This window comes from Mercenaria mercenaria, chromosome 8 (genome assembly GCF_021730395.1).
Source record: "Mercenaria mercenaria strain notata chromosome 8, MADL_Memer_1, whole genome shotgun sequence".
In the NCBI taxonomy this organism is placed as follows: Eukaryota; Metazoa; Mollusca; class Bivalvia; order Venerida; family Veneridae; genus Mercenaria; species Mercenaria mercenaria.
The window spans coordinates 44,083,804-44,095,106 of NC_069368.1; the positions used below are offsets into that span (position 1 = coordinate 44,083,804).

An 11,303-nucleotide genomic window follows, 5' to 3' on the forward strand; every position below is an offset into this window, starting at 1 on the left:
TGTAAATTATAACTCAAAAATGCAGAATGTAGCATATTAGTTTAACCTTTAGCCTGCTGGCGGCAAGTTTCCAGTGCAGACCAAGATCAGCCTGCACCTCCGTGCAGGCTGATCATGGTCTGCACTGTTCGCTATTCTGTCAGTAAATTTTCAGTGAACATCTCTTTGATAAACAAGCGGTAATGTCTAAATAGAATGATAGACCAATCCATTTCAGAAATTTAGCAGGCTAAAGGTTAAAGCGGCGTTACAAGTTCTAACCACAAGGATGTCTCCACTTTAGAACCTTTATTTATTTTTATTTGGGGGGGGGGGGGGGGGGGGCACCCCTAGACCCGCCCATTGTTATATTTTCTGGTCCTTTGGAATCATTTTCACCATGATAGAATTACGCAGTGTCAATTAAGGGACGTGAACAACCTTTTTATATTACCTCTGAGTCATGCTATTATATGTTGCCATAAAAGCGGCTTGGTTGCGTCTATTGCTCCAAAGGATCTTTCACAGATTTTATTCAGCGGGTGTGTTTGGTTTCGCTCTTGTTTCATATGTTTGTGCAACAGTACAAATACCATTGGGTTTTCATTAATGTTCATAAACTGGGATTTTTTGCCGTCCACAAATAACCAATGGGGATTTCCGTCTCGTTACTAAAAATAAATATATACATGTACATCATTGACGAATGAACGAGTTACTAGTATATTGCCTGAAAGAGCAATTTGAAAAATTTGAAAATACAAAATGCTTTGAAACTAATGATATGCAAACAAAATAAAAAAGAAAACCTGCACCAAAGATATCATGTTCTCTCACTGACATATGCACATGGATGTTTTTTCACGACATGCATAAAATGAGTCATCAATGTGCAATAAAAATTCTTGACCTGAATGGTCATGCACTATCCTGTTCTTTTGGGTATTCTTAAAACGATATCGATGTAAGGAGTGGTTGGGTAACTGCAAAATCTGTTGTTGTTTTTTGTTATATGACGAAATCTTATTTTCGTTTTATTTCGAAATACTAGTATTTTTTTTAATGTTACAAAGTATCATCACTACGAAATTTCGATTTGTCATGTAACTGATTGTTTTTAATTTTTCGAAATATCATTTAGTGATGTGTAATAAAGAAATTTCCTAGACTAGAAGTCTTAATTTGTTACAACGATAATTATCTTAAATATTTCAGTTTTTCGAAATATGATTATAATGTTGGTAACGCGGAAATAAAATAAATGATAATAGGCACAAGCTATACGAGTTCATGGAAAAAATCTTCACTACATCAAGATCATTGAGACGAAATCTGCTACTTACTGCTTTAATGAATTGTACAGAGAGAATTGTTTCTTTATTGAAATCACTAACCACATAATTATGCAGAAAGTTATTGTTTAAAAAATGAAAAAGATCTTACAAATCCGGGAAACAGAAATCTTAAATGATTTTCTTGGAACAGCACTAAAGGGATTTTTTTTTATATTTAAAAGCCCAAAATCAAACATCACCATAAACATAACTAATTAAAGAGTTTTAAGGCGTTTGGATACAAATAGTTTTAGGAGTAAAAATGCATGTTTATAAGAAACTGCCAAATATACTGAAATGAGCTCTTAAGTTTATTGCATACGGTACAAAATTGTTGAAACAAAAGTATAAAACGTCCGTAGGAGAATTAATACATTCCTTGTCCGTTTTTATTGTATGATCATTTGTTATTTTACATTGATCATTTGTTATTTTACATTATTTGTTATTTTACATTGATCATTTGTTATTTTACATTGTTTTTAAAAAGTCTTGGTTTAGCACTGTTTTTCTAAAACATTTCAGTTATGTTATGGAGGGCAGTTAACATAATCAGTGTTCCTGGATTTGGAACTAACCTGTTCTCCACAAGTAACTACCAACTTCTCCATATTTGATTCAGAGGTTGAGGACAAACTGGCTCCTGACACTATTTGTATTATCAAGTTGTAAAGGAGAACATATGCCTCGCCCTGGAATCGAACTCACGGCATCGCAATCCGTATAGGTCTGCGCTATCCGTTTTTTTTTCAATCATGTGTGTGTGTGTGTGTGTGTGTGTGTGTGTGTGTGTGTGTGTGAATAATATCAACTCAGAACGACAGTATAGGCTACATATTTTTCAAAAGTAATAAGAAATTCAAGTTTATAAAACGTTTATTACCTCCCTTTCAGTTCTCAGTTTCCCAACCAAAATAGATGAATTTCGAACCTACACCTGTTCTAAAATATCCCAATATTTACATTTATCAAATGCAAATGTAAAACTAGAAATTATATTGAAATCAAAAGAAATAGTCTCTTTTATAATATTTCATATTAAAGGGAGGTAATTACAAAAAAAATCATAAAAAGTAATAAAATGCTCATTTCCAATAGGGATCTAACTGTATGCAATGTCTCTTTGTTCCTTAAATAAGTCTGTCATAGTGCTGTCACACTTGGATTGCGACCATCCACGATCTTACGGCGACAAGAAAATGTACAAGTTCGCCGGCAAACGTGAAGAAAACGCGAGAAAAAGTCCCCCGGAAAATACAAACTCTAAAACAGCCGCGCTCTTACCTCGACCTGTGCGATCATAGCGCGTTCTCACGGCGCACCCGCCACGACTAATACGCGCTTGTGGCGTTTCTATTGAGATCTATGGGCTTGGAAACAGCGTTCACACGAGATCTCGCGGCGCTTATGGGGTTCTTACCAGGCGTCTTCTACGTGTATCACGACTACAAGGTGACCTCACGGCGTTTCTATCGCATGATCATGACGACTATAAAAGGCGGTCAGATTTTGTCTGAGAAAGACGATGCCGAAGAAACAAGCTAACCGAGGCCGTGGCCGTGGCCGACACATATCGGCATCTTGGACATAATCAATCTCGCAATCTCCAGCCTCATCACCAGATTGGGCATGCAGGAATGATGACGCAAAGTTTGACACCCAGTCAGTGACTAGTCAGCGTGATAGTCCCACTCAGATGACAGAAAACAAGAAGTGTTAGGTCTTGACTGACATTGTTATTGAAGAGGAAGAAGCAATGGCTGAATGCTTGAAGAAGCCCTCCTCCTGGATATCTTCTGCCAAAATGATAAACGTGACATACACGCGATGAAGACAACAGACACACTGATGTATGAACTTTGGAACAGCAGTTTTTATAGCAGATCGCACATGAAAAGCATGGTCGCCATAGAAGCATAGTGCAAGCTTGGTTAACCTCGCCATAGTCGTATTAAAGAACTACATGAAGGCAGTGGGAACCACATGAGAACGCAATATGCGCACTGAGAGCCCTTTGAGGACGTGTGCAATCACATAACAGTGGTGAAATCATAGTAAGAACGCCCTGACAACACCATAAGGACTCCGAACGCGTAGTGGGGTCGTGACAGAAACCCGAGGTTCGTGGAAAGGACGCCATGAAGCTGCCGTTGCAAATGCTATCGTTTTTGCAGCATCTTTGCCGCGCGTGTACTGCGCTTACAATACGTTCATGGAGATGTTACGATGCTTGTCTAACGACCATCGCGTTCTCAACGCGTTCCAGAACGGATCGCCGAACCTTGGCGTTTGTTTTGAACATGTTCAAAAATGGCGACCGCAGCACGATGTCTGGCGTTTCCACCACGCTTATACCACGCTTATGGCTTAATACGCTCTGGGTCCATTTTCCGTCGTCGTAGCAGCGCAGTATGGACGCCTCTCCGGTGTGACGGCACCATCATAGAAAATATGAAAACTGAAAAATGGCTTCAAATGTTACTCAAATGTGACTGACTAACTTTAAATGCGAGCACAGTGGGTACATAAAAGGAACAACGGCAGTCTACGGTCAATAAAATTATTATAAAGAAAAGGACCAAGAAAGCAGGTTATTCAGTGCGAACGATATAATGTATTTACTCCCAATCCCTTTTAAATTTGGATTTTTTCGAAAGAACGTCCGATAAGGGGAAGTAACACCGTGTTGGATGTTTACGGCAATACTGTTTACCATACGATAAATGCTAAAAATAGAATCGGATTTTCCACTATTAGTTCGTATTAAAATCTAAGTTTGTCTTCGGTGATCTATATTTAGATCTGGGAAAACCAGTGTGTTACTATTTTACAACATCGGGCAGATCTCAGTTATTATTGCAACGGATATGTAAAACACTGGAAGTGTCAAAATGGGTTTAACGAGATCAAAATATGCTACAGATTATAGTATCGAGAGTTGGCAGCCTGCAAGAAAACCGGGGCCTTCGGAGGTAAGAGAGTGATTTTGCTATATTTTGTAGTTCACGAAGCCTACTTAATTAGGACGAAATTAGAACTTAAAAGTAAGGTGTTTCACATAGCCTACTGTACATTAATTTAAGCTGATTCATCTCAACTATTTGGCTATTCTTAAAATCTGAGCAAAACAAAAATAAGATAGATTTATCCTAAAATGAATAAACGACTCCTTGTTAAACGGATACAAGTTATCACGGTCCTTTGAAATAAATGTGTTTTAAAATGTCATACTTAGGAGGGAACCTAGTCCTAGGTTGAAATCTGTTTCGTATACCTTCGGGGACGGAATGAATTACTAATAAAAAATCAACGCTTTGTGTATTTTTTTAATATTTATATTGTGTATAAGGTGGAAGGAGTTGGACAATTCATTGAGGGATCTACTCATTCGGCTTATCGGCAAAAGCTAGATATTATCTTATATTTGCCATCCCTATGAGGACAATTAAACGAACCTTCATGTCTCTGACGAATTTTACCATGAACCTATTAAAAGGAGTATTTGTTGCTGGTTGGGTGCATAGGTTGTTAGTGTGGTTGAGTGCATGGGTTTTTAGTGCGTTTTTTCCATAGTTAAAATGACTTCTTTCTTTTCTATTATCTTCACTTTACTGTTTCACTTACACATTGGATCGTCCTTGAAAAAAATTTCCGATTACATGTTGCTTTGTATAGCTTATTTTTGGCAAACTACCCAGTTTCGTATTTTGTATTCCAAAGACTTACAAAGTCTATTGAGACCAATTAATCTGTACATTAATTTCATGTTTAGGCCTATTTCTTTCTTCACAATGACGCAGATTTTTTTTCCGCTTTAGGCTCATCACAACAGCCATTATCTAGAGTCAGAGATAAGAGATACTTGTTTTTCAAAATGGGTTGTTAATAGGGATTTTATGACTGAGATTTTTGTTTTAAGACTCTAATATCTGATGCCAGTCTACACCTAAAGGAGACGCACCAGGCAATTTCTTAAACCGGTGCTAGGGTACGTGGGCAATGTTGCATTTTCCATTACTGCTCATGAACAGACTTGATCAAACCGAGTCTGCAGTTTTCACTGTTTGCCTTATTCTCGGTGCTTCCGATGGATCTAATTTCAAGATTTCATTTGATACTTGCGCAATACACTAAAATGACGAAGATCCGAAAATACGTAGACCCAGCTATATAAAAATAAGTTATATTCTTAGAACCAGCGTTATAAAAGTAAGTTATATATAACCGTTACTAAATACATTTTATAGATCAAGATCAATATCCATAAGACAAATTTAGTACAATTACATTCATTGGAATTTCGGACAAACATCCCCCTGACAACTCCTCGCCAACCCTCCTGACAAGCCCCACCCCCACTCCACACACGCTGAATGTGACCTTCCCGCTCATCCCTTTGATTCATTTATCAAAATACTTAGTATTTGAATTAAAAAAAAACGCCGATATAAAAATTTACAAGTGACATTAATTAATTTTGTTAAAATGATAATAACAATGTTTCAAACGGAATGAATTGATCATTAGGAGACATTCGAATACAAAATCAACAGAGAATTTGTCCGCCTTGGTTGGAATGGAATTTTTGTAAGGAGTGGGGTCTGTTTTCCAAGTCATTGATATTCTCTTGCCCAAAGCAAATATCCTTAAAACAGTTATTTCCAGACTTTTTATGGCCTATCAACACTGTGCCCAAAACAGATCCCCAACTATCAGTGTTATATTTGAAGCATTTTCATGTTGAATGATCCCTTTCACAATTTACAAACTTTATGATTTTTATTTTTATTTATTTATTTATTTCAGCGGGCGCAACGGCAGCAGTTGACGCCCAAGCAGGTTCAAAACCGGTCCGGTGCCTACGTATGGGAGGTGAACGACATGATGAAACTGCAGCGGTTCCTTTTCCTAGGGGCCGATAACTCTTTCTGTTACAAAGCTATCGACAATGAACCTAAGAGAGAAAATGCCCAGTGTATCGACAGGTGTGTAAATTTTAAGTTAAAAATAATTGATGATAGATGTTCTATGAACGAGGTCACAAGCTATTTGGTTTTCCATTTTCGTTTTGCATAAGTTTATATGGGATTCCAAAAATTAAGTTTTGGTATATAGAGGAAGTTCATCGATTTATTTCTATTCGGGTAGCTCAGTGGTCATGTATGATAGCTTATCTGGCGTTGTTCTCTCCTCTAAATCCCACCACAGGCTTTAAACTTTTCGAAAACCAACGACGATCGCAGCATAATTTAAATTTTATATTTGAAAAAAAAAATGTTTCTATACAGTATCTATGAATGCACGAAATAAACTGCGTTGAATAGTACTATAGACTTAAGGATGTTAGGACATCTGCCTTTTGAATTTTTTTCTTTCAATTTTTCTCTCGAACAAAATGTATGCCAAAAATTAATGCTAAATTATTTAAATATGGTTTATAATGTACGATTTAGCCGAACGGATTCTACTTGTTGCTAAAACAATCACCCTTATTTCAAGTCATTTGGCCCCAACGTTTTTTTCCATTTTGAAGCATTTTTTGTGTCATTGGAGCAGAAAAAACATCTTAAAAATCTTAACTACAGAATTTTTTTTATGTAGATTTAAATATGTATTTTACTGAAAAATAAAATGGGGTTGGGGGTAATTATAAAAATGAAACAGATTTATTAGTGACATTTGTGCTTAAAACGGTATTCATAGTAACCTGTAAGGCCTGAAATCCCTGTAACATTTGTTTTGTTTGTTTGTTTTGGGTTTAACGCCGTTTTTCAACAGTATTTCAGTCATGTAACGGCGGGCAGTTAACCTAACCAGTGTTCCTGGATTCTGTACCAGTACAAACCTGTTCTCCGCAAGTAACTGCCAACTTCCCCACATGAATCAGAGGTGGCCAGGAGGACTAATGATTTCAGACACAATGTCGTTTATCAAATAGTCACGGAGAACATGCGCCCCGCCCGAGGATCGAACTCGCGACCCCGCGATCCGTAGACCAACGCTCTTACCTACTGAGCTTAGCGGGCGGGTTCCCTATAACATTATACGGGATATTATATATTTTATAAAGTACCCCCTTTTTTCAGTTTTATTTAATTTCAGAAAATGCTTCGACAACGGGGGAAGAAAATGCACTATAAAGTAAAAACGAGTGCGCTTTTTCTGCCCGTATTTGTTATAGAAACTGATGTTTTTCAAGCTCATTTAGTTTGAAAAAAAATCTTAATTGTAGAAAAAAATTGATCCTACATACTTAATATAGCTATTATATTTAAATCATAACTTATAGTTTTGTACTACCAATAAAAATTGCCAGCTTTTCTTAAAAAAAAGAAATGGCTCTTAGCACTTGACACGCACAGTAAGTTGATATATTGAGGCAAATAAATTATATTTGATGAGGAGTGAGTATCCAGGTGAAAGTGGAGCGTAATATCTCTTTAATTAGATCAACACTTAATAGCTTGAATATTTTATTGCAGGCTAATAGCTGACGGAAAGGGTACAGATGTAGTGGAGCTTATACGGGACATCAGTCTTGCCGGCCGGGCGGCAAGACAGCAACCAACAATGTTTGCTCTAGCCATATGTTGCAGATGCAACGACCCAGCTACAAAGAAAAAGGCTTACGAGGCACTCAACGAGATGTGCCGGATTCCAACACACTTGTTTATGTTTGTCAAATACTGCGAAGATGTAAGTTCTGGTACTGGGTGGGGCCGGGCACAGAGGCACGCAATCGTTAACTGGTATTTGAATAAATGCAAGAACCCGGTAGCAGTAGTTCGTCTGCTGACAAAGTACAAGAACAGAGAGGGATGGACACACCGTGATGTACTTCGTCTCGCTCACCCTAAACCAACAGACGACGCGTTAAAAGTCGTCCTGAAATACATAATGAAAGGTTTTATAGAGGCAAAAATGTTGGTGGATAAGGAGATGGGAAATGACGAAAAAATTCTTAAGATGCTTGATTTCTTGGAAGCCACGGAGAAAGCGAAGAGATGCACGGATGAAGATGAAATGGTGAAAATGATTAGAGAGCATGGTTTGGAGAGAGAGCACATGCCTACGCAGCTGCTGAACTCGAGGAAAGTCTGGGAAGCACTTGTAATGAACTTGAAGATGGAAGCTGCAATCCGTAATCTGGGGAAAATTTCGTCAATGGGACTGTGTGGTGAGGGGTCTTTCGTTGAGCAGGCAATCGCCAGTAAACTTACAGATCAGCAAGCTTTGAAAGATGCAAGGACCCACCCGTTCAAAGTGCTTCTGGCTTTGACAACGTATGAAAAAGGAAGAGGGGAGAAAGGACATTTGAATTGGACACCAAACAAGAAAGTTCTGGATGCGCTTGATAAAGCCTACTATTTGTCGTTCGCTGCTGTGGAGCCAACTGGAAAACGTTACCTGTTGGCCATAGACGTAAGCGGTTCCATGAATGTTCCATGCGTAGGAAGTCAGACCATCACATGCCGTCACGCTGCCGCAGCAATGATGATGGTTACGGCGCGGACAGAAAAAAATTTCGACATCGTCGCGTTCTCGCATGAGTTAATGATGATGGATATCAAAAAGACTGACACTTTGCCCCAAGTTCTTGAGAAAACTGAAAAACTTCCGTTCGGCGGTACAGACTGTGCATTACCAATGCTTTGGGCAGACGAAAAGAAAAAGAAATACGATGTTTTCATCGTGTACACGGACAGTGAAACGTGGTACGGCAAAGTACATCCGTCAAGGGCTTTACAGGACTACAGAGTGAACATGAAAATCCCTGACGCGAAGCTCATTGTTGTCGGAATGGCATCTAACGGTTTCAGTATTGCTGATCCCGACGATCTCGGTATGTTAGACATTGTCGGTTTCGACTCCGCTGCTACACAGACCATTGCTAAATTCAGTCTCGGTGAAGTGTAAAAATACACATATTAATATAGTTCCTATGTGAACAATGTTCTACAAGCAGTGCCCCGATGTGAGCAGTGACTGTAAAGAGTGATGAAAGTAACATTTGCATGGAACATTAAAACTTTTTTTGAGATCAGTCATGCAGATAATTACATACTGACGATATTTGCGTCCCTTGATTTTTTTGTTTTGCTAATTTGTATAATCTGTGTTATAGAAGTACCCGTTTCGATAAAAATATGGTAAAAAGAAATTGCACAAATCTTAAGATAGAATATGTAGACACTTCCTTCTGTCAGAAATCAGATTCATGGTCTCACTGACAAGTATCCCTACATTTCGATTCCCGTGGGCATGGTGGGAGGCGAGTGACATACGTGGCAGTAAGCCAAAACAAAAACGTCTAAAGTCGAATCGTTTTAGGCTTTTCTGTCTTGAATGTGAAGGATATACAATTTTGAGATATATACAGCACTGATATAACTGTGTGTGTTCCCGCACCACACTGTATTTACCGCTTAATGAAAATTTAAATGATTTTCTCCAAAACATTTTAACTTCTTTTTAATTAAAGAAAAATACGAAGTGTAGAAGTTATGCCTGCAATTACAAAAAGAATGACGAAAGTGTATATATTGTGTGTATACATCTACAGTCGTTTATAGGATGTGAACATTTCTGCTCAAAGTAAGTGATGAGGGACAATATGTGTAAAAATGATAACTATATTATACCATATACTTCATGAAGAGTTCTGTATCTGGTACTCTATAATTTTTAATGCTTTCGAATGTTAAAATCTACATATAGCGGAGTTATAAATTTAATGTTTTCAAGACATTAGTGTTTTTTTTATATACATGTATATTTTTGTGCAGATGGCTACGTATTAACATGCATACATGAACATTTATATGGTTTACAATCTAATACCTTATTACAGAATTTAGTCAAAGCTACTTTTCTCAATTTATGCTTTACTGTTGTAAACAGTGTGTGTTACTTTTCATATTTTAACTCTTCACATTTTACATTAAAATATGTTCACAAATTCATCATTAAAAGTATGTCACTTTTCTGGAATCTAAAATTTAAATATATGTTAGTCATTTTGATCTCGTGAGGCGCGCGAGTTTAATTTTCTCTATTTTCATCGTGCAGATAAACAGTTGTTATAACAAGTGATCGTAATTTATAAATGGCACATGTCCGTTATATGTATATATGGTAAATAGAAAGAAATGTATATGAATTTTCTTGAGGCTGCTTACTTAAAATTGGGAATGACTAAATCAACCATTTATAACGCGGTACATTGAAATTTCTTTCAATGCCCACTCCATGTGCACATTTAGATGGAAAATACCCATATTCGCTTAAAGTTTTTAATTCAGTACCGACAGTTTTTCTTTGATAATTTATCAAAATTTAAAAACAGACGAGTAAATCGATGATGATTTTAAAAAATATGCTAATTTTAAAAATATTCATAATTCAATGATAATATTATGAGGGTTTTTCATTATATCGTGTTTGTTTCCAAATTAGTAGCCTTATATAAGACGTTTTTTTTTTTAGAATTTTCTTGTTTATTGAATGACAAAATGTTGACTGTTGATGTACGGATATGTCTTGTACAATAAAAATGGGTTTAGTGATGAATGAATGTGTCTCGGCTTTGTTTCAGCTATAATTGCTGATGAACGTGTATGTGTACTGAATTATATGCACTCTCATACTTTTAAATAAAACAAACCAGTAAAAGATTTGTTGATGAACCATTAGATAGATGATCGCAGTCCAATTGTAAATTCCTTTACACGTAATTTTTTTTCAAGAAAAACGCCTTTAAACTGTCGGTTTATGACAACAGGAACGATACCCAACTGAAGACCTGAGAACTAAGTCTATTAAATTTGCCATTACTTTGTTTATATCATATAACATGCAAAACTTCATCAATAAATAAAACACTTTATACTGACTGTACACGTTTAAGTTTCGACCAACCTCTTACCCATAAGGACATCAGTGGAAAAGTAGCATGCTGGCTTTCACCTATGAGCCTTGTTTTTATGTGTG

At 36.9% G+C, this 11,303-nt stretch overlaps 1 protein-coding gene across 1 annotated transcript; it reads left to right on the forward strand.

Annotated features, from left to right (window-relative positions):
- Positions 1-4,125: 4,125 nt before the first annotated feature.
- On the forward strand, positions 4,126-10,883 carry LOC123566475 (RNA-binding protein RO60-like). The gene is made up of 3 exons (XM_053549812.1): positions 4,126-4,285; positions 6,120-6,298; positions 7,796-10,883. The coding sequence occupies exons 1-3, from the start codon at positions 4,205-4,207 to the stop codon at positions 9,228-9,230; spliced, it is 1,695 nt and encodes a 564-aa protein (XP_053405787.1). The 5' UTR covers positions 4,126-4,204; the 3' UTR covers positions 9,231-10,883.
- Positions 10,884-11,303: the final 420 nt, after the last annotated feature.

Bases quoted from the DNA above. Each gene is read 5' to 3' on its own strand.
- LOC123566475 (XM_053549812.1), top strand. From the start codon at position 4,205: ATGGGTTTAACGAGATCAAAATATGCTACAGATTATAGTATCGAGAGT. The intron at 4,286-6,119 runs GTAAGAGAGTGA...TATTTATTTCAG, and splicing joins GAAAACCGGGGCCTTCGGAG to CGGGCGCAACGGCAGCAGTT. The intron at 6,299-7,795 runs GTGTGTAAATTT...ATTTTATTGCAG, and splicing joins AATGCCCAGTGTATCGACAG to GCTAATAGCTGACGGAAAGG.